The sequence below is a fragment of the Chrysemys picta genome, chromosome 7 (assembly GCF_011386835.1).
Source record: "Chrysemys picta bellii isolate R12L10 chromosome 7, ASM1138683v2, whole genome shotgun sequence".
Taxonomy (NCBI): domain Eukaryota; kingdom Metazoa; phylum Chordata; order Testudines; family Emydidae; genus Chrysemys; species Chrysemys picta.
The window spans coordinates 64,628,654-64,656,482 of NC_088797.1; the positions used below are offsets into that span (position 1 = coordinate 64,628,654).

The window sequence follows — 27,829 nt, forward strand, 5'->3', positions numbered from 1 at the left end:
CACCTCCTGAAGCCGTGAAGTCACAGAGTTCCGGTAAAGTCACAGAATCCATGACTGCCGTGACCTCCATGACTAAATCGTAGCCTTAATCATCACTAGTAATAAGGCCCTCAATTAATCCCACTTTGACTTTCAGATCCCAGGGTGAATTTGCAGGGCTGGTATTTAGGGAAAAGTATCCGTTTAAACTGAGTACATTTTATATGCAAACAGTGAGAGACAATAAACATGGGATTCCACAAACACCATTTTTATAGTCACTACTCAGAATAAAACTCCACTTAAGTGACTTGCTCAGAGTCAACACAGAAAGTCTACAGCTAAGCTGAGAGTTAGAACCCATTCTTTCCCCACTGGATAATGTTTCTTCTCATGAAATACTCCTAGTAACACTTAAGGTTATTTCCCAAATACAAATTTTATTTAGATATACACCAGACCCTCACTAGAACGCGGGTTTGGGGATCCATGCACCATACCAAGTTAAAATGAATTGCAATTAAAGTAATTAAATTTGGGATCCATGACCGCGACCGCGTTATATGCGAATTCACGCTATGTAGATACGCGTTCTAGCGAGGGTCCGGTGTAGTAAGTCAAATATTGTACCATAATAAAATAATCACCAGAACCATACCTGTTAATGCTCAACTGTACCATTTCTGTAATAGGTATCAGAGACTTTTGGAGGTCCAATATAAAAAGAGTAAGAGCAGGTGAACTGAAATGAATGTCAAGAGGGGACAAGTTGCACACCAGAGGCCCACCACAGCAGTGGCATTCTCTCTTGCCCAAGTTTAGTGGAAGTGATGATCTTCCTAAAAGGCAGGCATCAGAACACAGTTACCCATCAAAACTAGGTTCAAGCCAGCTCCTGAACTTCTTATTGCTTTAATAATGATGCCAGTTGAAGGACAGCTCATTACATTTTGGGCAGCCAACATAGAAAATATACGGCAGGCACAATCTGATTATGATAGCTTAAACTAGCAAGCAACTGTTCTGCACTATTCTGAAGGAGCGACAGAGCTACCTCTAGAAGCCCTGAGAAAAGGGAATTTCAACAACCAACCTTAGCAGTTATAAAGATATGCACTGCTGTTGGGAGACCATCACAGAAAATATAAGGGTGGAGCCTGTGCACATTGTACATGTGGCTTTCTACAGAAAAAGTATGGTTGAAAATGGTCCCAAGATTCTTAATCTGGTTTATTACTTCAAAATAAATTATTCTTTTCTAGTTGGGAAATGGAGGAATGAGCCTCCTCTTATTTACAATCCCTACACAGCAGCAAGACTTCCATGTTCAAAAGGTTGAAAGGAACATATGCAGCGGACAATATTGTATAGTCATGCCTGAAAGCCAAAGATCAAAGCTGAAAGGTACCGGGCCAAGAGGTTTAAGGTGGTGTATCTTCAGCATAGAAATAATCTCTTCAAAATCTTACTCTGTAATATGATTTTTTAAAGTCCAGTTTAAAAGAATTCAAAATGTGCAAAGTCAAAAGTTATGAAATGCCTCAGTTAATTGCAACCTTACAACTTGTGCATATGTATTACAATACAGTCTTTAATTACATGATTGCCTACTATTTTTTCTACAGGACACTTGCCTCAATCAGTGCACAGGACACTTTATTTCTGGCATTTCCTGAATTGAGTTCCTGAATTAGCAACCATAATGTTCTTTCAGTGTAGTTTTTTTGTACATAATTTTCTAAGTTTTTAAGCAAACTGAAAAAAACAGAAATTCCATCAAATAGAATCACATTGACCTTCACACTGGACAATTGGGGTTGGAATTGGGGTTGGTAACATTAATATGATATTATCCTCTATGTAAACCTGCCATTAGAGGGGGATAAGGCATGCTCTTGGCCAGTGGGTTTCACAACTATTTGCTAGACATCCGAGGAATATTGGGATTCAGGAATCCTGAGTTCTATTCCTAGTTCTGGAGGGGAGTGTACTCTAGTGATTAAAGACCTTCCTGCCCTTTTCCTCCACTTCTGCCCCTGTCCCAGCATGTTCCTACTAGCCTACCTCCCTCTACCCCGTCCATCCCCTAGCCTGTCCTTGTCTACCTCCCTTCCGTTCCTCACCACTCTACATTTGAGTTTGACTGCATTCTCCTACTGCTGCATCCTCCATGCTGACTGGGCTCCGGCATGGGAAGGATTGGAAGTTGAGGTGGAACAGTCTCCTCCCAGTTCTGGTGTCTGGTGCCATAGTGGCCCCCAAGAAGCAGGAAGAGCAATTGCAGGGAAAATCCTGTTAAACCCCTGAAGCCCTGGGCTGGAGCATGTTCAGTGCAGACAGAATCTTCAAAGAAATTAGCTGCCATCTCTAATAAACCTTTACCTGAGCACGTGCAAAAGGCAGTGTTGCCAACTCTCATGATTTTATCATGTCTTGTGATATTTAGTATTTGTTTGTATAGCCCAAGTGCCTAGAGGCATGTGATTAGGTGGGAATCTCAGATTTCTTTTTTTTTTTTAAAGTAACATCCTAGCGTATGTGGTTGCAGAGAAAAGCTTGAAAACGTGATTCAAGTGTACTGCAAAGTGTCAGAAACCAGAAGGCAACTATAAAACTATTTTTTAAAAAGAACACATGAATTTCATGATTTTCTGCAGCTTGACTCATGTTTGAGCTCTTGAGATTGGTAATACTGAAATGGATTTCAGGGGCTTATAACTTTCTCAAATTGGGATGGATTTTCATAGGAATAGCAAAAAGCATCTGTCTGACCCTGGGGCAAAATCCCTTGCCAAATATTAATTCCCGGCTCCAAAGCATGGGGATGCAAAAGCTTCTTAGGGAAATGGTTGTCAGAATTTTTTTTTAATTGGCAAAACAGCATACTGTTCCTTAACCACCTTCTTGGAAATGGTTGAGCTGTTTTTGCTGAAACAAACTCCTGAAAAATTGCAGCCTGGATGCTTAAAGTTTAGCAAAGTTCTGAGCATCTGAAAACAAGGTCTTGTAATGGAAAGACCTGTTAAAGTAGCTATAAACGCCACTGCCAGCTTATAACTGAACAATATGGTGGGCAGGATAGATCTTTGAAGGGTGCCATTTTTCAAATCGCATAATCAATAATATTACTGATGACGCAATTGTCAACCACTGCCAACCGACTCCCTTTAGACATCCTCAAAATGAACCAACATGAATTCAGTTGAGGAGATAGCACATCAGGAACCCACAGCTCATGTGGTTGAAAGATCCATAGAGATCATTCTGGAACTTATCTATCTTTCCTGTAAAACGTAACACAGTAATTGCAAAGTTTATTTGAAAAGACTGTTAATGGGGAGAGACAATCTACACGAATCAGAAGGGCAGTGCCCAATAGAGTTCAGCTGAATGGTTCTTCACCTTGTCTTTGGCTTAGGGCAAGTACATATTTGGGCCTCAGTCATAGCTTTCCTGTATACCCGCTTAAAATCGTTATTCAGAAAAAAATATTTATTTGATACCTATTCAACGTACAATCATTCTTTTATAAACTTTTCATTAAATGTGTATTTCAAAATTTAAATTCAGTGTTCTAATGAATTCATATGCATATTTTATTCTGGTGTAACATTCAGCGTTTGATACAGCCCATTTCTCGTTGAACAGCCCATGCTGTTTAATAAGGTGATACACAGGGCAGGTGATTAAGAGGGTTATAGTACACTAGTCTTTCACCTCCCAACCTGTGGGTTCAAATCACAGCTCAAGCAACAAATGAAAACCTCTGGTATGGTATCCATTTTTATGTCACATAAATTAATCTGGTGATTATTTTGTGAGATTAATCTGATGTCATGCTTATTACCTAAATTCTACTACAGATTTTTTAGAAATCTATTTTCGTTTTATCCTAATTATGTGTGATTATTTTTTTTCATTGTATGGGATTAAAGAGCCAACTACTTCTGCAGGTTTCATAATAGATCATAATAATAAGTTGGCTTTAACATTTTTTCTTGTGGGGATGCAGAAAGATCAATGTCTGTGGTGCCCTGGGTCATGATCAATACTTTTAATAAACTTCCTTTTTTAACCTTTGTATGGTTTTGCTGCTTTTATTAATGAGCTTGTGTTTCAGTTTCAGACCGTTAATGGCTTTCTGATAATGTCATACTGTCCAAGATCAAGGCCAATTTGAACTTATAACTCTAGTATCAGTGAGTAAATCCGTTGTCTGGGTGGGCTTAGATTTGTTAGAAGACATGAGTCTGAACACATCATGAAGCACTGCACTCTCGAGCTCAAAGTTAAAAAACGTTTGGGAAGATGACAAATTAGATTTTTACAAATCTTATGGATCTGGTACTCTAGTATTGCTAGTAACATCGCAAGTAACTACTGCAGCCCTTACCACTCTTCAGTTAAGTAAGGGTGTTAAACTTTCCACAATGACATTTTGTGACATTATACTATGCATTTTCTAAGTTCTTTTTGGAATAAGGTGACTGACACCTTTTGCTCATTTTTTCTAGGCTGCCTGTAGATATTAGGGGGTGGGGACTAGCAGCATGCTATTGAAGTTTGATGTGTTGGCTGGAATACGTGCAAAAATATGAAATTATTTGAAAACTTCATGGAAGTCAATGGAAATCCCATTCACTTTACTGGGGATTGTTTATGGTAGTAAAGAACTTACAACAAAATGTTCATTTGTACTTAATTATTGTTACTGCTGCACTCATCTTTGTATGTATTGTACCTTGTCTGCATCCTCTGGTTCACTTCTCATATTCACCTGCACGTTCATCAGTAGAGAACTTTCTATATATTCAAAGGCTTGGTAACACATTTTACCTTAGGGTATACGCTTTGTAGTCTCTTACAAATTAGGTGCAGAAAGAAATGGACACTTACGCCAATGGCACCTTGGTAGCACATTTTATGTAGAGGAGTCTTTTTTCCAGAATTTTGGAAATCTTAGCCTTGTTATATTTGATAGCAGATCATTTCATAACAAATCATCACAAAAAAGTTTGAACAGCAGTCTCTGCTGGAAGGTGCCCTACAGACTCCGATAGTCCTATCATCTTTAATTTAGACACTTTAGTTCCCATCTTGTGATTATAGTTGAGTGAAGATTGTAGGAAAGTTTAAATTGTAGCTATCTGTGTCGTGCTTTTGCTGTAGATGACAGAACTTACATTGTCAGTCATCTAATCTTCACAAGCTCAAATAGTCACCATAAAATTATTGTACAAAATAAGGATATGTGGGAAGGGGCATGTCAGTGACTCTCAGGGGAAACCCACTGCAGGAAGTAGCCATCTGATCAGATGTTTCTGTGCCGGGGAGCCCGTTCCCAGGCAGTGCAGGCTGTGGAAGGAGAGTGCCCAGACAGACAATGGATTCTTAGTTCTAGGAAGGACAGAACAGAGATGGGTGGCTAGTAAAAAAAGATGGAGGAAATAGAGAAAGGAAATAGTTGGAGGGGACGTGCTTTACTGATTTTTGGGTCAGGAGTCTGGAGATAATTATTTGTATAGGGCACCAACATACCTAGCACGAATATAAAAATAGTCAAGTGAGGGTTCACTCTAAAAAGTGAAATTGTCTAAAAGTGGACTGGTCAGATTCTGTGGTTGTTAGTCTCTAAGGTGCCACAAGTACTCCTGTCCTTTTTGTGGTTAGTGTGACTCAAAAGTTTCCGAGTATGATATGCATCCGAAGAAGTGGGCTGTAGTCCACGAAAGCTTATGCTCTAATAAATTTGTTAGTCTCTAAGGTGCCACAAGTACTCCTGTTCTTCTTTTTTCAAAAGTTTCCATAATAAATTTTCCTGTTTTCAAATAAAAGTGTGGGAATGAATTTAACTCTAATATTTGGAAATCAAACTCTGACCTTTGTTTTTCACACAGCATCATCAATAACCTTGACACTGATGAGGTATATTTAAAGTACAATTTAGGTGTACACATGAATACCACAAGAAGAAGAGTCTGCAGTTGATATTTATTTAACAATTTGGTTTATCCTCTGTGAGATTCTTGCTCACTCTCTCCTATCTGTATGCATTCTACATTGCTAAGAGGAGTAAAATAAAGACTCATTTGTGTCAGTAAAGTAAGCAGATCTGTTAAATAAGAAGGACAAGATACAAGGTGGGTGAGGTAATATCTTTTTATTGAAGCAACTTCTGTTTGTGAAAGAGACAAGTTTTCAAGCTCCACAGAGTTTTTCTTCAGGTCTAGGAAAGATATTCACAGTATCACCACTAAATAGAAGGTGGAACAGATTATTTAACATAAGTAGTTGAGTAGTTTCTTGATTTCACCAATAGAAGTTGGTCCAATAAAAATAATTACCTCACCCACCTTGTCTCTCGGATCCTGGGACAAACACAGCTACAACACTGTGAACAACTGTTTGTATACAGTTAGTTTTATGGTCATACATGCAAGGTGATATAACAATATAATAATAATAATACTGATTGTTTTAAAAAGATACATCCAGTCATCCTGGTGAGATTTAAAGTTCATAGACATATTCATGTTGAGTTTACTTGACTTGATGTTTTTAGTTTTGTTAACTGCCCATTAACTGGAGTGTGGGGGGGAGGACAGGAAAAAGATGTTCAGTGAAGGCAAATATTTGTAGCACTTGAAATCTGAAACTGTGATATTGCACTGTGAACCTGAATTGATGCTGGGCCATGCATTGTGGCTAATAGCAATTGATCACAGGATGAAACTGCAGAATTCCATTCCAAATTGTTGGCTTTAGAAATTTGATAACACTGGTCTACAATTTTTGAGAAGTCGTCTGCTTCAGAGATAAAATGTGCTATTTATTATGTATTTTGATGTGCTGAATTCAAATATGACAATTAAAACAACTGATTGGCTACTGTTTCTAAGATATTTAAGTTTTTACATTTTATGGCTATATATATTGTGTAGATAGTAGACTTCTAATCATAAATTGTAAACCTAGGTCTTTTCATGTGTTTATGGTTGCTTTACATGATAATATTTCACCTGTCCTGTTTATGTAACACTTTAAAAATCAGCAAAAGGTTATATAAATAAAATTTATTATGAAACAAAAGGCAAAAAACTATTATGTACATAGTTTAGTCCTATTCAGTGTCTACTCAATGCTTCTTGGCTTGTCTCTTGTATTCATTAAATGGAGCATCTCTTGTCACTGTCCAGCAATAGACTGCAAGCATTGATGGGCTCCATTTGCCCTGATAGTGTTTCTCCATTGTTGCAATGTCCTGGTGAAATCGCTCGCCGTGCTCGTTGCTCACTGCTCCGCAGTTTGGTGGAAAAAAATCTAGATGAGAGTGCAAAAAATGTATCTTTAGTGACATGTTGCAACCAAGGCTTTTGTATGCCTTGAGGAGGTTTTCCACCAACAACCTGTAGTTGTCTGCCTTGTTGTTTCCGAGAAAATTTATTGCCACTACCTGGAAGGCTTTCCATGCCGTATTTTCCTTGCCACGCAGTGCATGGTCAAATGCATCATCTCGAAGAAGTTCACCAATCTGAGGACCAACAGAGACACCTTACTTTATCTTAGCTTCACTTAACCTTAGAAATTTTCCACGGAGGTACTTGAAAGCTGCTTGTGTTTTGTCAATGGCCTTGACAGAGTTCTTCATCAGACCCAGCTTGATGTGTAAGGTGGTAACAAAATCTTCCTTGATTCAACAAGTGGTGGATGCTGAACACTTTTCCTCCCAGGCTCCAATGATTGTCGGAGTGGCCAATCTTTCTTGATATAGTGGGAATCTCTTGCACGACTATCCCATTCGCAGAGAAAACAGCAGTACTTTGTGTATCCAGTCTGCAGACCAAGCAAGAGAGCAACAACCTTCAAATCGCCACAAAGCTGCCACTGATGTTGGTCATAGTTTATGCACCTCAAAAGTTGTTTCATGTTGTCATAGGTTTCCTTCATCTGGACTGCATGACCAACTGGAATTGATGGCAAAACATTGCCATTATGCAGTAAAACAGCTTTAAGCCTCTTCTTCGATGAATCAATGAACAGTCTCCACTCATCTGGATCGTGAACGATGTTGAGGGCTGCCATCACACCATCAATGTTGTTGCAGGCTACAAGATCACCTTCCATGAAGAAGAATGGGACAAGATCCTTTTGACGGTCACGGAACATCACCTGCCAGGAGATTCCACTGCTGTAGTCTGGAGCCCAACAGCTCTGCCTTACTCTTGGGTAGTTCCAAATCCCTGACAAGGTCATTCAGTTCTGAGGTGTGGTTCAGAGGAGGAGGATGGGAGAAAATGTGTGTCCTGTGACATTGATGGTTCAGGACCAGAAGTTTCATCCTCTTTCTCTTCCTCATCTGACTCAAGTGAGAATGATTCTGGTGCATCAGGAACCGGCAGTCCTTCTCCGTGGGGTACTGGGCGTATAGCTGATGGAATGTTTGGATAATGCACAGTCCACTTTTTCTTCTTTGACACACCTTTCCCAACTGGAGGCACCATGCAGAAGTAACAATTGCTGGTATGACCTGTTGGCTCTCTCCAAATCATTGGCACTGCAAAAGGCATAGATTTCCTTTTCCTGTTCAACCACTGGCGAAGATTTGTTGCACAAGTGTTGCAGCATATGTGTGGGGCCCACCTCTTGTCCTGATCTCCAATTTTGCAGCCAAAATAAAGGTGATAGGCTTTCTTAATCATAGTGGTTATACTGTGCTTTTGTCATGCAAAAGTCACTTCACCACAAACATAGCAGAAGTTATCTGCACTATTCACACAAGTACGAGGCATTTCTGCTCACTTTGGCTAAACAGAAATGTGTCCCTTTGCAAAATCAAACACTGACAAATAAGAGAGCACGACACTGTATGATTTCTAGAGCTGATATAGGGCAATTTGTTCAGCAGTGAGATGTAAGCTTTGTTATGATTGCATCATCCATGACTTATAGGAATAACATGATGCAATTCATATCATGTATGATGCAATACCAGCTTCAGATTGCATCATTCATTGTTTTGCCTAAAAAGCAAGTACTGTCCAAACCCAGTCATAGATTTATTCATAGATCCAGTCAAAGATGTATTTTAGTCATTTCTGGTTTAAATTGAGATCCCTTCCCTTTATAACTCACTTATCCTCTGCCATTCCCAAGTCAAGGGTCGTATATACTGACCCAATAGCGTATCTTGAAAACTAGAGCCAATCAACAATTTTAAGCATCATTTTCGTTCTCAGTGACCCACAATTAGTAAAGTTTGACTACATTTATTTCAGAAGCATTTTGGCTGTAGAGCAGTGTAATGAGTACCTTTTCTGATAGAATAAAACAAGTGCCACAAGCAATATCTCCTCCTCCATGCCTTCCCCACACCTCGCAAGTTTCAGAATAGTGTTTGTACAATATATTGTTGTCAGTGACAACTGAACAAGAATTTTTAGGAGCAGTTGGCTATCAAATAATGGCAAATTTAAAGGTTATGCAAATTGTGCCAGTACAGCCCAGCTTGTTTCAGACCTCTTTTCTCTATTATCATATCAATCGAGGCAGCTCATAGTAGACAAAGCAAGGTTATGGGAACCACCTAAAGCATCATGCATCATTAAACATCAATGCAGCATACATGAACATCTGCAATGTCGATCTTATTAACGGAGGGTATAGGGGAAGGCGATAAACAGCTTTCTTAGTGACTTAATTGTAAGAAATTTAATATCCTAATGCTTGCATTGTTTATCAACAGCATGTTCATCAATAATTATGTAAATAGAGTAGGCTAGATTACAATACCTATTCCTCACTGTTAATCACTACACAAATATGAACTTCCATCTGTGAGCACTTAAACATGTCAGTTGCACTAATACTGCAGTTCTCTTTTAATGTTCCTTTGCTTGTGGGATGGAAGTATTTATGTGTCTCTTACATTGACATTTTTCTAGCTGGTACATGAAGATTGTTTCCTGGATGTTCTATTAGCCTAGGCATCTTAGAAACTTCCAAAATCATGCAAGGATTTTTATTTAAGATTTAATAAAAGTGGGAATGAGAGGTGAAGCCATTAAGGAGTCCCTGTGTGTGTACCCAAAAATTGGAAACATGAAACAAAAAGAATAAAATGTTTGTACTAGAAATCTATAGGTTGTGGGGCAGGTTTTTAGGATAGGGAATGCATGGTGATAGAAAATGAAAGCAAGTGAGGCTTTGGCCTCAAATGACTTGCAGGAAACTGGTATAGCAATTAAAATCTATTAGAGATTAAAGAGTACAGTAAAGAGGGGGAAAGAAGTTGGCCTCTTAAACCCAGGTTGCAAGGCAATGGCCAGAGATTGGAACTACACCCCAAGTGGCACAACAGTGACGGATGGCACTGTTTTGTTAGAAAGGCTGTCACTGGTGATTTCCCTATGCTTCTTAAAAAGGCTGGAGTTGGTTAGCCAGGTGACAAGGGGCCTGCCCATAAAATGGTAGAGGTAGGTGGAAGTACACCTCTTCCTGTTTTGCCCTGCATTCCACTGCAAGCAAAACAAATTTTTAACCAGTAAAATCAGAAAAAGGAAGCTGGTGAATGGAGGAGAAAAGTAATACAAGGTCAAAGATCAGATCCAACAAGTTCACTCAGCAGAAAAATGCTCTAAACTTATCCTGTTTCCAAGAAGCCCTGTTCATTCCTCGGCACCTTGTACTAGCCCTAAGTTACTGCTCACAGTGAGTAGCAGGCTCCTGTTGCATTTGCTTTTTATATGGAAAAAGAAAAAACTCTTCAAAGTTTTTGTTGGCATAAAAATCCAAAATATGTGCTCAAAATGTAGGCTACATTCAGCTGCAGGGAAACCTACAGATGAATGCAGAGTCAACAGTAGTTGTCTCTGCAGTCAGTAGGATTCGACTGGTGGCAAAAAACGGTGAAAAGAAATATGATAGAAAAAGGTGAGTCAAATGACAAACAAGGTTGGATGAACACTGTGTGCAAATGTAAACTTGGCAATTTCATTTTGTTTCCATATCCTAAACGAAGTTTTTATTAGTCTAAAGTGTGTGTTTGACATATTTAAATTCAAAGATTCAGAGTTAATTTCAGTTGTTTTTTTAAAATTAGACTCTATGCATAAATAATCATCAAATACATCCTCTATGATGGATGGATTAAAAAGCAACATGTAACTGTCTTTTTCCACAATCCTTTCCTCATCTCAAGATGTAAGTGATATGGTCTATTTCCCTCCACAGGTAAGAAAACAGAAAAATTGGCCCTGTAGAGCTCTGCATTAAATAATATTCTGCTTTAAACAGCACACTTTGCATCCTATCTTTTTTCCTTTTCATTCAGAATAACTAGTAGCTGCAACAGAACAGGGTCTGTAGTCCAAAAATAATTGTAGAAAGTGTTTATTTTTATCATTTTTGCTAGAATGGTCATAACTTCAGCTTTCTTTAATATGCTAGTTAAAGTTGTGATTTTGGAGTGTTTTTAATGCTCAGAATACATGATCAAAGGTTTTAAAATATTTTTTTTAAATATAAAACTGTAGGATGCAGCTAATAGTATGGTAGTAAAACCTTGAAGGAAGAGTGATTAAAAGTGACAGGCTGTGGTACAAACTTGACAAGGTTCTGTAAATGTGGAGGATGGAGATTTTTAATTTATGCCTTCTAGCCTGATTATTGTGGTTTTGTCAAGCAGCCTGTTTTTATAGCTTCAGGTTTTACTGTAAATGACAGTGGTGTGTGCACTATAAATCCTGTTTTGTTACCTTTATGAGTGCCTATATCCTACAGCCATGCTTTAAAGAGCTTGCTATGCAAACATACGATTCAAGTGCTCTTGCTAGAAACTGTCTGTCAAAACTATTGTTATAATAACCGCATCCTAATGAGTCCTGTTCACTACGTAGGAAGTAATCTATAAAATAAATATTAGTGTTGCATAATTGACATTAAACTGTATGTGTAATTATTTTAACTGAGGAAATCCTATACATTCCATTTACCGCAGTAATTAAGTAAAATCATTTTGATACTAATTAGGTGCTCCCAATAGGATCATAGTTTTGTGTATGTAATTATCAAAAGAACAATAAACAACTAATTTAGGGTGAAAAAACCCACCTTCGTTTTGCACCAGATTCTGCTCTTAGTTACCATGGTGTAAATCTAGAGTATTTCCACAGAAGATAATGGAGTTGCTCCTGGTTTTTATTGGGTGTATCTGAGAGCAGAATTTGGCCCTTTGAGATTAGCACAGATCTCAGCCCACACTGCACTTGCATCTTCTAATAGATATATAAAAGCTGTGAAAGCCTAGGAGAATCCACTTAATAAGCATACTCCCATTCTGTTAAAAAAAAAATCAGTCTAGAGAGATCTTAATTAAAGGCAACAGAGAATTTACAAATACAGAATGAGAGCAACAAAAATAATAATTAAAAACCCTAGATCTAGCTTCTAAACAAAACTAGGAGAAATTAAAATCTCCAGGTAGAAATTAGGTATTTAAAGGCACTAATATATGGTCACTCAAGTTTTTCTCTCTTCTTCCTGAACTTTGTCTAAGAGAATAAAGTCTAATGAATAAAAAATTAGTCATGTGCTGAGGAAGTCTGTCTTTCTCTGATGCACTGATTATATTTATAAAACCAAATGTAAAATCTTCCAGAAGAAAAAGCTCCTCAAGAGTGCTCTGTAGTGACCTAGTGCTCACTCCTTCTCTATTCAGTCTCAGTGATGCTCAAATAAAACAGAAATGCCTTGGGCCCATTTCTGCCTCTCCTGACGACCTGTGTTTCGCAGATTATCATGTAACATTAACAAAACTGTCGTCTAACATGGCACTCATTTAAATGATGTGATTTCTGTATTCTCCACTCTGAAATTAAAGTGTAGCTGAAGAAACTTGCAAGTCGCATGGTGGAGGTCTGCACATAACCCTTGAGAAAATGAAGCTATGTATAAATGGGAGTAACCTGGTAAAAATATGAGGGAAAACATAATTCTCTTCCTTTTCAAAATTAAATTATACTCAGTTTTTTTTTTTTTTTTTTTTTTCTGCAGAGGGGGGGGCCTTCCGCGCTCCCGGTCTTCGGGGCACTTCAGCAGCGGGTCCCGGAGCAAGTGAAGGACCCGCCGCAGAATTGCCACCGAAGACCCGGAGCGCGGAAGGACCCCTCCGCCGCAGAATTGCCGCCCCTCCAAATCCTGGCACCCTAGGCAACCACCTAGGTCGCCTAAATGGAAGTGCCTGCCCTGCCCAGTGCAAATGATAGATGCAAGCATGCTGGCTCCTTTCATAAGATGAAATTTGCTGTATCTGCTCAATATCCCAGTAACCAAGCTTTAAGTGGATGAGTCATGTGGGAGCTGGGATGTACATCCTCACTGTGGCTAGGCACAGGCTGAAGTACAGCCACCCAACCCCATAAATCAAGAATAGTGGCCTGCAACACCTTTGCAGTGTCTTAGGCTACATCTACACTACAGGGGTGGGTCGATTTAAGATACGCAAATTCAGCTACGCGAATAGCGTAGCTGAATTCGATGTATCGCAGCCGACTTACCCCGCTGTAGGGACGGCGGCAAAATCGACACCTGCGGCTTCCCGTCGACGGCGCTTACTCCCACCTCCGCTGGTGGAGTAAGAGCGTCGATTCGGGGATCGATTGTCGCGTCCCAACGGGACGCCATAAACCGATCCCCGAGAGGTCGATTTCTACCCGCCGATTCAGGCGGGTAGTGTAGACCCAGCCTAAGTTGCTGAAACCTGGTAATTGCAGAACCTATGGTTCCTCCTCCCAAAGCTTGATGATAACACACATAGGGCCAGCAAAGAGAACTCTTCAGGGGCATATAAGGGATCCAAAAGCTTGCCAATGTGGCTGTGTGCTCCATGGCTTCTGACGCACTTACAGCTCTACATGGGTCTTTGTGTACAAAGCCTTTTGTTGGTCCAATTCATCTGGGTGAATTTTGCCCTCGGATGGCCCTGGGCAACTCCCAGTGACACTGGTGGTAGTTAGGATGGTCAGCATCGCTGAAAAATCAGGCCAGTTTTATTTAGGTGCCTAAGATTTAAAATAAAATAAAACTGGCCTGATATAAGCACCCAATGTTCAAACATGGTCGTTTTAATTTCTCTGCACCTCTGTTTACCCAACTCTAAAGTGGGGATAACATTATCCTACCTCACAGAGGTCCGGTGAATCTTAATTAACTAATATCTTTTAAGTACTTTGATATGCTTGGATGAGAGGACAACATTATTATGAAATTATATTAACTATTAGTGAATTGAATCAATAGGAATTCCTCTACGTGACAACAATCCTGGAGATTTTTATCCATCAGTCACATGTATTCTTGTAAACGGATATCGACACTTAGGGCTTGTCTCCACGTACCAGGGGATCGACACGCCACAATCGATCCACCAGGGGTCGATTTAGCAGGCAGACACACTAAATTGACTGCCAATCACTCTCCTGTTGACTCTGGTACTCCACCAGAACAAGAAGCATAAGGTAAGTTGATGGGAGAGTTTCTCCTGTCGACCCAGCGCGGTGTAGACACCACAAAAGGTCGACCTAAGCTGTGTCAACTCCAGCTACGTGAATAACCATAAACAAAAGAAAGACTGGCAAAAGACTAAGCTAGTCAATGAAAAGCAAATTAAGGTTTTGTTTTTCTTCGTCGTAAATATTAATTCTTTCCTGGCTGTCAGCTGTGTCTTCTTTTCCTAGCTTGCACCTCCACTCTTCTGAAACAAATAGGCTCTGGTTTTATAGATGATAAATAAGTAAATAAAACTAAAGGGTAAAAATGGGAAGTCTTGTTATCATTTATGGTGGCTGAAATCGTTGTGCCTCTGAAGTCTCTGTGTGTGCATAGAGTTTACAAATGTAAGGTCTGTGCACATAAATGTCTAAGGCCAGATTCACCAGTGTGTTAGACTAGTTTTATGCCGGTGTTGCTTGACTGATTTCAGCGAAGCTACACTGTGGTAAAACTGGAGTAATGCAGTGGGAAATCAAGCCCTACATGTCTGAGCAGGGCTTGGGAAAGTACTAGTTCGGGTCTTGGGTTTCTCTGACCTATCCCTTCTCTCTTCAGGCCTGATTATGATCATACACTGGTATAATTCAGGAGTAACTCCATTATAGTCATTTGAGTTACTCCAGCATAAAAACTGCACAAGTTCAGAATCAGGCTCTTCTTCTTTCATGTGTGATGCTTAAACCTTAACACTCTTTGCCTTTCCTCAGACTCCAACCCCTTTCCTCGCTCAGACAGAGATCACAGGAAAATGGTTTAATTCTGAATGCTACCTTATGTCTTTAGCAGCCATGCTGAATTAGGGGAGTTCGTTTTCTGGCAGTTCAGTGGACCCAGTTTCAGCTCCCACTGAAAAGCATGCCTAGTAGGCAAATGGTAGTTCTCTTGTGAATTTGGAAGGGCTTTTTCAACAGAATTCACTGCAGTCCTAAACTTTAAACATTGTGACACATGTCAGAAAAATTCAGCAGCCAGATCTTCAGGGCACTTTTTCTTAGGAATATATATATTTATATACGTATATATTTCATCAGAGCCAGAATAAAGACAAAACTTAAGCATCTTCTGCTACCCTCCCCTGCTCCTCTGTCTGATATACATAATTATAGTGTTTTGTATACCAGTCTAAACAAAACATGAGATTTAAAAAATGAAACAGAACTTCAGCTGTTGGCATTGGCAGTGAACTGGACAGAGAATGCCAAAGGGGAAGAGGCTCCCACATGTCCTGTAAAGAAAATACTTTGGGGTCTATAAAAACCATTCAAGACTGAGTCATTCTTTAGTACTGTTAAGTTTTGCAGTTCTTGCAACTAGATACAGAGAGTCTGAGGCCATGTCTACACTACAAAGTTAAGTCGACTTCATGTAAGTTGACACTGAGCCTCCGATTTAGGCAAGTTGATCTTGAATGTTCACACTACACTCATTGTATCGGCCAAGTGCATCCCCACTAGCAGGACTCACATCGACACTGTGGGTAGCTATCCCACAGTGCATGTAGCCGAGTGGAATTTTGGGTTGGGTTTGCAATGCCTTATGGGACCAAAGCGTTGGCGCGGGCGGTTATGGGATCATGGCATTAGCATCCCATGATGCACTTACTTCCCTCCCTGAAATCAACGGCAAACAAACCAAGCCTTTTTCAAGCCTTTTTTTTGTATGCCTTGGTTACCCGCATGGACGCTATAGCACGATAAGCCTGGACCCCACTCAACTTTAAACTACTGTTGTGAGCATTACAAACACCTCTCACCTTGTCCTGCAGTATTGACACAGCCAATACAGGAGCCGCCGCGCAGAAGAGTGTGATGCCATGCAAGCAGCCCTGCTGGAAGACATAAAGCAGAGCAGTTCGTAGTTGCTGGCGACAGTCACGCATCACCTTGACATGGTTGAGCCTGTGTACCTTTGAGGGCCCAGGAAACACTCACTGACTGGAGGGACTGCATCATTATGCAGCTGTGGGATGATGAGCAGTGACTGCAGAACTTGTGAATGCGTTATGCCACTTTACAGGAACTGTGTGAAGAGTTTTCCCCAGCCCGGAAGTGCAGCAATACTAAAATGAGAGCTGCTCTGACAGTGGAGAAGCGAGTGGTGATTGCTCTATAGAAGCTTGCAATGCCAGACTGCTGCTGATCAATGGGGCATCAATGTGGAGTAGGTATATCTACCATGGGATCTGTTGTGATCCAACATAGCAGGACCATCAATAGACTTCTGCTAAGAAGGGTAGTGACTCTGGGCAACATGCAGGACATAGTGGATGATTTTCCCGCAATGGGGTTCCCTAGCTGTGATGGGGCAATAGACAGAACACGTATCCCAATTTTGACACCAGACCACCTTGCCAAAGAGTACATAAACTGAAAGGGGTACTTCTCAATGGTGTTGCAAGTGCTGGTGGATCACAGGGGCCATTTCACCAACATCAATGTGGGATGGTCAGGAAAGGTGCATGACGCGCGCATCTTTAGGAACACAGGTCTGTTCAGAAAGCCACAAGCAGGGACTTTCTTTCCAGACTTCAAAATAACCATTGGTGATGCTGAAATGCCAATCGTGATCCTGGGAGACGCAGCCTGCCTCTTGCTCCCATGGCTCATAAAGCCATACACAGACAGCCTGGAAAGCAGTGAGAACCGGTTCAATCATAGGCTGAGCAAGTGCAGAATGGTGGTGGAATGTGCCTTTGGACATTTAAAAGGTCACTGGTGTTGTTTGCTTACTAGGTTAGACCTCAATGAAAGCAATATCCCCATTGTTATTGCTGCCTGCTGTGTACTCCATAATATCTGTGAAACAAAGGGAGAACAGTTTCCCGCGGGAGTGGGGAGTTTAGGCAGATCACCTAGCAGCCGATTTTGAGCAGCCAGGCACCAGGGCAATAAGAAGACCACATTGAGGGGCTCTGTGCCTCCATGAGGCTTTAAAAAGCAGTTTCAACAATGAGCCAGAGTAATGTGACACTTACCTATGGTGTTCCTTACCAAACTGTCCCCTCCAGTGCATTTTCTCCCCTGTAAACTCTACTCCCACCAACCACAATGAATAAAGAGCCTTTTCTCCTCAATCTGTTAAGTTTTATTACGCACACAAACACAGAGACTGCAAAAAAAAAAACGGTAAGATAACCTGGGGCAAAAGGCTGATGATAAAAGGGGGGAAAAACAAGGAAAGCTTACTTATAGATGCTCTTCAATAACAATCCAAGGGGTGGGATTGGGTGCCTTCTGGTCCTTGTACCCTCCCCTGGTGTTGAGTGCAAGGGATGCCGAACTCTTCTCTCCCCCCCACCCAGGATGTTTGGGGAGGTGGATGTAGAACTGGGCAATGATGGAAGCAGGTTCAGCACTAGCTGCAGAGGGACTCTAGCATCCAGCTGCCTTTCTTGAACCTCAACCAGAACCTCAACATATCTGATTGCTCCTTCATAATCCACAGCATCTCTTCCTGCGTGGCATGCTCGTGTTCCCTGCATGCTCTCCTGTCCATGTCCAGGTTCTTGGATAGTGTAATCCTTTATGCTCCGAGGTCCGTCTTGTCACTCTCAGAGGCACGCATTAACTCACTGAACATGTCCTCCTGAGTCATCTTTTTCCACCTTCTAATCTGGGAAAGTCTCTGTCCCAGTGTGGAGGATGCACCGACAGACAAGGTTTCAGCTGCAAGGAATGCAAAGCACAAGGGTACCATTGACAGTGCATACATTGTTTCTGGTGCAAGGTTAATTATTGTTATTAAAAAAAAACCACCCCTCAATACACTACACTGCAAGCCACAACGTAATCACAACTGGTGACTATTACAAGAGTCAGTTTGCTGCTCCAGCCATGGTGAGTAAGGCCATGAGGCATGGACAAGAGGTCTTGTGCTGCTGCTTTTGTGAAGAGATCCTTGGGATCGCAGGTTGGAACTTGAGAAAAGCCCCTTGTCCCGTAGCAACCTGGATGGGCCTTGAGGACAGGCACCAGTGTAAAGCCCCCCAAATAGTTTGTTTTTTACAAAAGCGCTGGGTTGCAAGGGGAAGGGAGACAAACAGGAAGCCGCCAACTCCTCCCCACCCTTTCTTTTTTCTTTTTCTTTTTTTTTCAGCGCTGCTTGCAATACATGGTGATCTCTTCCAACCACAACCACGGCATGTTTGGGAAAGCGTGGTTGTGACACCCAGATGTCCCCAAACGGGGGGCAGATTACTTGTTGAATTTTTGCGGTTTAAGGGCTAGCATTCAAAACTCACCACGTTTCCCCTAGGTGACCCTATGTGATATCACTCTCATGAGGGTAACAGAAGCAGCAATGGAGCAGATGCTGTAAGCATCTGGGTACAGACCTGGTCCTTATGCTGCTATGTTGTGTGCTGCAATGATGCCAGCAGAGTTGATACTGGAGTGGCGCGGGAAAGTGTGCTACTGTGGTGGATGAAATAAGGCAGCCCTCCCCAGAAACCTTCTGCAAAGGACTGCAGAGTACTTCCATGAAAGCTTCCTAGAGATCTCCATGGAGGATTCCTGGGCCATTCCCATGCACATAAAAAGTGTTTTTCAGAGAGCACCCTCTGTAACTGGAGTGGCCACTGATACCCATTACACCTACTTTCTTGTTCATTTTAAATATTAAAAAATAATAGCATGTAACCCCTAAGGTTTGATTGGAAATGTGTACTCACCAAACATGCCTTCCCCGGCGTCACATTCTGCCACCAACTGGTCTTGTTAAGGGATGGGATCCAGGGTTAAAAACAGTTCTTGGCTGTTGGGGAGAATGGATCCTCTGCATGCCAGCCTCACATTCTCCTCCTTCTCCTCCTCCCCTTCCTCGTCAAAAATGTCCTACTCATTGTTGCTTCAGGTTGCCCGGGGCTCCTGGGACGTATCCATGGAGCGTTGTGGCATAGTGGTGGGGTCACTGCAGAGAATTGAATGCAGCTCCTCATGAAAGTGCCATGTCTGTGGGGCAGAACCAGAACAATTGTTTGCCTCCCTTGTCTTCTGGTGCACTTGCTGAAACTCCTTTATTTTCACGCAGCACTGCTACTTGTCCCTGGTGTAGCCCTTCTCCCCCATGCCCTGTGCAATCTTGGCATAGATGTCAGCGTTTCTTCTGCTGGATCGGAGCTCTGCCTGCACAGACTCTTCTCCCCACAGAGCAATAAGATCCACCACCTCTTATATTCCATGCTGAAGCATGTTTGCGGCCTTGAGTCTCCATGATCAGCTGTGCTGTGCTGGCTCTCCACACTGATCAAACAGGAAATGAAAATCCAAAGTTCCTGAGGCTTTAACAGAGGATCGGCTGTTTCCTGTGTGCCTGGCTGATGTGCAGTGGAGTTGAAAGTGCTCTCCAGAGCAGTCACAGCGGAGCACTGTGGGACACCTCCTGGAGGCCAATTCATTCGAATTACACACCACAGTGTCTACACTATCCCCAGGTTGACCCATGGATGTCGAATCGAGTGCTACGCTTCTCGCAGAGGTAGAGTTCAGAAGTCAATTTTACAGGCCACGTAGGTCAGCGGAAGGGACTCAGTAGTGTAGATGCATATATTATTAGATCGACTTAATGCAGCTTATGTTGACCTAAGTTTGTAGTGTAGACCAGGCCTGATTCAGGTATACACCAAGAGTTAATCCAAGCCAGTGGTATTAAACTGTTGCGAGTGTGTCCAGAATCAGGCTTAGGTTCAGTGGTCAAACGCTAGGTGCCAGAATGCTGCTTCAATTTTAACCATGAGTCAAATATTATGGCGATAGTAATGGGCCAGCCTGTGTGGCTGTACAGGAGCATACGTAAAGGAAGATTGCCCTCTTATATCTTCCCTGTATCTCCCCTGCATGGATTGGAAGGGAGAGGAAAAGCGGGATATACAGGGGGAGAAATGGAGTCTGCACATCCAGGACTTTCCCCCATGCAGGTAGGTGGAAAGGACCATGGAACGGGCAGAGCTTTGGCTCCATTTCTCTGCCCCCACAACAAGGCACCAGCACATCTGATCTTCCTGCCTCAGAGGTGAAATTTCCTCCCCATGGCTGCTCCTGGGGCAATGCAGCTGTGGACTATTCTGCTGGACTAGCTGTAAATGAGAAATTTAGCCCTATAGCATCATTGGGGTATTTTTGCATTGAATTATGTTGCATTATTATTTGTATGATTTCTTTATTAATTATTTTGTTTAGCACCAGAGACATGCATCACGGTTTTCAATAATAATGGCCAAAGTACTGAACAAGATGACTGAAAGACAGTTTGGCAACACTATCAATTATGATATCAGATTTAACTTCTTTATACATATTCAAAAAAAGTCTTCTAACTGCATGTATAGTAAGTTATGGTACAGCATCCATTATCATGTGTTCTTCATATATTTATTTTATATTTTTGTGTAGTGCTTGTTAATTGGAAGAATCCCAAAGCATTCCCCAAAATATGAGCCTGATTATCCTCTTGCTTGCGCTGTTTAATGTTGTTGACTTCAACAAACGTACTAATCATTTATACCACTGTGAGAGGAGAATCAGCCCAGTATAGCTACAGCACCAGTCCACACACTGCACAAAAGTGGGTGTGGGAGAGGAAAAATGTTAGCAAGGAAACAAGGCAAACTCCTACACTCAACAAAAGTGCCATGGAGTCTATAACATCTATGAAGAGCAGACATATGAAAAACTCAAACAGTATATGGCATGGAACCACCTTGGAATGATGGACTGAGTCAACCCTACCGGATTTGAAATCCATCATTATAGGATCTAGATATTTCTAAGCAGAGGCTTAGAGCGCTACACCATCCCTGTGGATTCTTTATAGCTTTGGGCATCACTGTGCTGATATTGATGTTGGTATGACAGTATCTATTTAATGTACATGATACTGGTTTCCTTTTTTCCTTTTGCGGAATACATCAATGACATTGGTGCCTCCAGCAGTAAAAACAAGAAAAAAAAACATTATTACTCTACTAATTTAAAGGGTTTTTTTTATTACCTTGATGTAAGGATGATGTGGAAGCCTAAACACTGTTAGGTTCTTTTTCACCCTTCTTTGGAGAGGGTTAAGAATTCGGGTTCTGCTCTGCTGACTTGGAGTTTATTCCAAATACTTCTCTCACTTCTCCCCACCACAGCTGCCCAGACCCATTTATATATTTCTGGGCTTAAGTTCATATCTTTTCTATTTTTTTCTATTTCTTTCCCTCGCCTTTCCTTTCCATCTGGATTTGGCCCCTGATCTAAAGAAAATTGCGTGTGTGGGGGGGTGCAGGTGAGTTCTGTTTCACAGTTATTGTTTTATAAAAAGTTCAGTTTACAAATGAAAAATGAATGTGTCCCAGCTTGTCAGCATCGGTATAATCAATATCTGCCCATGGATCTAAAGATTATTATTTTAGGAAACAGCTAGACAATACTTTTGCATTTTAAAGTCCCTTTTTTTAAAAATGAGAAGTTAAGGGCATTCAGACATGTTGCCTTTAAGAATTCTGTTACAGGTAATTAAATATAAGTTTACACATTTAATTTACTTCTAAGAGCAAGATAGACTAGTAAATGACCCAGTTAAGAAAAGTACTCAGCCTAATTGGATGTAATGATTGTTTGCTAGTGTTTATTACTGTACTACAAGCAGACGTGTAATCTGTGATTCTAATTTGGTTTAGAGGCAGACCTGTAGTACTTGAAGCAACCATCAGTGTTTCAGCTAGCATCATGAAACTGGCTATATTTATTTGGCAACTTTAATTTCTGTGTGTATTAGGGTGGGAGGAAGGATGTTTTTCTATCAATATTGTTCTGCAGCATTACCTCCAGGCTCTGTTTTACGTGCAAACATATTGTTTGGGTAGATACATTAGTGTACATATTTACTAAGGCAAAAAGATAGGTCCTACATGCATAATGTAGCATTAGTAACAGCTAGGATTTACCACTGAACTGACTTTGACTAAGGCTGTGTGTTATAAAGCTGTCTTCAGCATAGGAGGGCAATACATTAGGGCCTGATTCTGATCATACTTACATCAGTGTAAATCAAGTGTTGAAGTCAATAGAATTTGATCAGTGTGAAACCAGTGTGAGATCAAGCCCTAAGACTCTAGCTTTCAGTGATATTCATTACCAAATTTTACTTAATTATTTATATCTGCTGTAACTCTCACACACAGTCCTTAGTTTCCAAGAAGCAACATAGAGAGGGTGCCCTGTATTTGAATGTGTTTACCTTAGAAGAGGTTTGTTGCTTAAAAATAGCACACTGGATTTTATGCCCAGAGGAGCAGCACTTGGATTTCAAAATACTTAGGTAATTATTCTTTATTTCATAAGCTGTCAGAATGATAAATGAAATCAGAACTGACTTTGAAAAGCAAGGTCATTTGATGACCAGTGCACTTAGCCAAGGTGTCTCTGTGTTCACTATGATGGATTTGGGAGATTTATAATATAATATATCACATATGAAAATGAAATTAAAGTAACATTAGACTCATAATACCAAGGAAATTCAGAGTGGAGGCTTCTGGTTCATCCTTAATTCACCCCATTGTTCCTGGTTATTACAGGGCCCTCATAGTGGTAGGTGATGTTAGATATCACATATCCTGCTGCCTGGGCATAGCAAAGTGAATTAAGCCTATTGACTTCATTTTGTGTGGGTTAAAGATAGATCCTTAATATTACTTCAGTGTATTTTAAATGTGTGTTATTATTACCTGCAGGTTGTAACAAAACAGTTGTCTGATACTGTAGGTCCAAAGGAGTGATTAAATTCTATTGTGGTAATAGGCATTTGCTTAGAGAAAGTTTTATAATTTGCTGTACAGATGCTCCCCAACTTACGCAAGCATTCTGTTCCAGAACGCCTTGCGTAAGTCGAATTTTGCGTAAGTCGGGAACGTATCTCCGACAGTTACGCCAAAAAAAAAAAAGAGGCAGCTTATGTTTTCCGTCAGGCTTGTGTAACCCGGGGAGCATCTGTATTGAACATGTGCAGTATGTAAGAATATCTACTTTTCAAAATAGTGCATGCTGCAAAACCAGACAAACTGTTTCTGAACCCTCAGCATCCTGACTCATTCCACTTGAAAACATATAAAGTTATAGAAGCAGGAAGAACAGACTGGATGACCCATTTAAAACTGGAAAATTGTGAGAGTAAAGCAGGCTTATATCATATCAGCTGAAGTCATTGTGCATTTATTTTTTAAAATAACTCAGAGTTTCCTACTACTATATCTAATACAGAATGAATAGCGCAGACGTTTATAAGTGCAGTACTTAAGAGTACTACAGGGAGCTTAGGGAAGGACTCGAGGAGAGAAGTGAGGAGAAAGAGAAGATGATGGTGGGATCTCTTTCATTCACGTGAGTTTGCTCATGTGATTAATCCTGATTAATCTTGATCCCTGCTTGTTTATCTTATTCAAAGTACAACATTTGTGCATTATGTCTTTTCTGTGCACATACACATACATTCATGCACATACGCATACATTCATACACATACACAATCATGTGTGTTTGCAAATATACTTTATAGGTACATCTGTGTGTGTATATCTATTTAGGGGAAGGGAAATCTGCAGACGGCCACAACAACAAAGCAAACCTCTTCATTGTAATGTATCTTTAACAGGTTTGTTGCTTTATGGATTGTTTTTGCATAAGCTAGAGCAAAATATGTTATACTTCCTTATCAGATGGTTGAATGCACTCTGCTCTCATGGCAGAGTTCAATACAAGACCTGTATTCCTTGATTTTCAGTTCAAATGAATCCAGTTAAAGTACTATACGGGGTGAAACACTTATTTCTTGAATTCCGTGATGCAACAGCATTTAAATCGCCTTTCTAAATAGCTTTATAAATGAAAGAGAGGATGCACCAAGTACTGACTAAAACCTGTTCTTTAACTGGAATATTTATCTTATATTTTTTCATTACCCTTTTCCTTTTTTCCTTTGCCTCTCACTGATGGTTGTTGCCAACACTCCCCTCCCTTTCTGGTGGGCCAGCCAACAGTTCCCTCTGGAGGTAGCATCATTATATCTGCCTGGTTCACTTAATAGCAGATGGTGAAGAGCAGTAGAGCTGATACACCGTACTTCACAGAAACCAGGATCCTTCTGGAACCTCTGCAACACACACAGAGGCTCCTGGTTTGAGACTGTGAATTCTGTGTTTGCTTCCCAACCTGGGATTCTTTGTTCGTGACTGTGTATTGGCCAAGTACTCTGTGTATGAACCATTTTATGATCTGCTGTGTAGCTGGGTAGTGAAAAGACTAAACACCTGAAATTTTTACATATTGCAGGGACTATTTGTCATATTATGTATATTTTTATCAAAAATTAAAGGGTGAAGACAGTTCTGATAGTTTTCAGTTTTGCTGGCTGACAGGCAATGTTTTTAACTATCTGCCAAAGGAAATTCGTTTGCTGAGACCATTTTAATGCACACTGAATACCAGAGGCAGAACTTCCGTTGGCTCTATTATGGGGTAATTTACAATTTAACAAGGTATTGTGACAAGGTAGTCATTATATTTTTATCACGTCATTATGACATTACCACCTAGAAAGTGACATATATTAAATTTATAACCCAAGATTGCTAAAGTTATCATATGGAAGTGGTGCAATTATGTTCAGTTGTAATGTGTTGGTGAATTGGAGGTGCAGATGCTCTAGATCCATCTGTTGAAATAGTTTTTATGGGTGCCAGTAGAGGACAGAGAGCTTCAGGGGAGAGAGACTAAAAAAAAACGCTAAGGAAGAAGGCTGAGGTCACTGGACGTTTTGAAAACAAATCTACTTTGGCTCCAAATTCCTAGGGTCCATCCTCAGACACATTTTCAAATGAGATGCAGTTTCAAAGTATTTTACTACCCCAAAATGTATTTGCTTTCCCCTTTATCTTACATTTTTATTATTTTGATTATTTCACATTTATTTTGACTTTTCTTATGCAGATACTTGTAGGTCTTCCCTATTGGGCTTGCTACTTCCTGAGGCTTTGATTCGCTAGTCTAGAGGTTACATCAGCTGTCTGCAGCTGACAGGAGGTCCTGGTTTTGGCAGGATGGATTTTTCTCCATCTCTCTTTTTATCTGTCTCTGCATCTTGTGTTTTTCTGTCACTTTGACCACCTATCCACACATGTCCATGTGGTATATAAACTGACTTGTAAACTAAATGTGTGATCCTTTTGGTCCAAATTGAGTTGTTGAGCACTGACATTCACATGTTGATTGTTTTATTTTGCAGTGAGGTGTTTCAAATTCTGTTTCCCGAATTACTAATGTTTTCTTTTCTCCTACTCTTCTAGAAAATGAAGTGACTGCTTTCCCAGTCTTAGACAGTGACCAGAGTGAAATCATTGATACCAATGGAGCTGGTGATGCATTTGTTGGAGGTACTTATTGCTTTCTTTACTCTCTTATTTGGAGGTTAGACTTTTTCCCCCTATTCTTGATAGAATCTGCATTTTTCAGTCTAGAATTTCAAATTGTTCTTTAGAGTAAATTTTGTTCTTTTCAAGCTTTCATTTACATCCTGAGATTGTGTTTTAGTTAAGCGTTCATTCTCACAGGAAAAAATGTGTTCTTTGACTTTAAAGATAATATGCTATTATGTTATACCATGATTGTTTTCACGAGATTAATTGTATCTGTCAGAATGTTGCATAAACAAGCTGCATCACATACATTATATAGTGTACTCGGATCCCTCCTGGCTTAAAATTTTAACACATTGTTGTTCTTTAAAACAGGTTGTGGTGACTATTAAATAACATTTTAATAATTGAGTGTAATGTCTTCTGATCATGTCATTTTGTTCTAGAACATCTGTTTCCAGTCTAGTTGTTTGGAGATCAGAAAATAATATAAAGGGTTAACTTTTAAAAATTAGACTAGAATATTATCTGGCACTGCTTAATATTCATTTGCAAATTTACAAATTTTTGGCATAAGCCCCCCAAAAAAGAGGATATTATGTCTGTGCCTGGTTTAAAAATGACTCAATATAAGCCAAGAAAAAAATCCAATCCAAAAATTCCCTAGTTGATTGTAGCATTTATGTAGTGCAGTGACATGCTATTGCATCTTGAAGGCTCTAATATCCACATCAGTTACGTCTACACTAGAAACTCTAGAATGGCACAGATGCAGCACTTCAGCTGTGCCGCTGTAGTGTACACACTTACTACAGCAATGGAATATGTTCTTCTATCACTGTAGTAAATCCAGCTCTCCAAGAGCTGGTAGCTAAGTCGATGGAAGAATTCTTTCATCAACCTAGCAGTGTCTATGCCAGGGTGTAGGTCCACTTAAATACACCCTGCAGAAGGAGTGACATTTTTCACAGCCCTGAGCAATGTAATTAAGCCGACCTAACTTTCTAGAGTAGACTAGTCCTGAGTAATAGCAGCAAGTGTCCCATTAGACCTTAACTTATTGGAAGCATAGACTAAGACAGAGATTCTCAAACTTTTTTTTGTTGACGGACCCCTTTTCAAATGCAATGTTAATCATGGACCCTCCAACTGAGAAACTGATTGACAAAAGTATCTGTGTAGTTCGTATAAACACGTACTGTCAGTAATGCTTTAAGAAAAAGAGTAGAAGAGTACTTATAGATATCAGTGTGATGGGTGGGCCTGCTTCTTACTGCAGAGTCTATCTGTCCTTGGTGTGATGGCAAACTCATAAATCACTCTCCACTTCCAGTGGAGACCTGAACTTTGTCTTCATAGCTGGCATGGCAGAAATGGTGCTTCACATATATATGTTGTTGGGAAAGGTAGCAACACTTTTATTGCTTCTGTAACTAAAACTGGGTACACTGCAGCAACAGTTGGCCAAAACTGGCAAGGTGTCTGTCCCTGAAACTTAATTTTCAGTGTTTGGGCACAAGTAGTTCGAGCAGCTCCTGTTCTGCTTTTCCACTCAAATGGCAAGATGATATAGCAAAAGTGGAGAATGGATCCCAAACCCAATCATATTCCTCCATGTTGATATTTTTAAAGTAAACAGTGAAGTGCTCAGCCAAAGTTGAAAGGCGAGCAACAATCCTGTCTCTCACACAATCAATTGTCATTCTGTGAGTATCCAGAAATTCTGTCAAAAGCAGAAACAGATCTGATGTTCCACTGCTCAGCCTAGTTTTCCAAATCTCTACTTTCTTCTGAAGTGCTGCACTCTGTCACTCAGCTCAAGTATGGTTGTACTGACCCCTTGTATGGACAGGTTCAGCGCATTCAACAAGTTAAAAATGTCTGCAACATATGCAAGCTGCGCAATCCATATCG

The 27,829-nt window shown here is 40.4% G+C and overlaps 1 protein-coding gene across 2 annotated transcripts in view; it reads left to right on the forward strand.

The window, feature by feature from the left end:
* Positions 1-27,829, forward strand: part of ADK (adenosine kinase) — a 552,513-nt gene that overhangs the window by 499,744 nt on the left and 24,940 nt on the right. For both annotated transcript variants that reach the window (XM_005278746.5, XM_005278747.5), the window contains exon 10: positions 25,847-25,933. In XM_005278746.5, the coding sequence (XP_005278803.2) occupies positions 25,847-25,933 (87 nt within the window). The remainder of the gene's footprint in view (positions 1-25,846; positions 25,934-27,829) is intronic.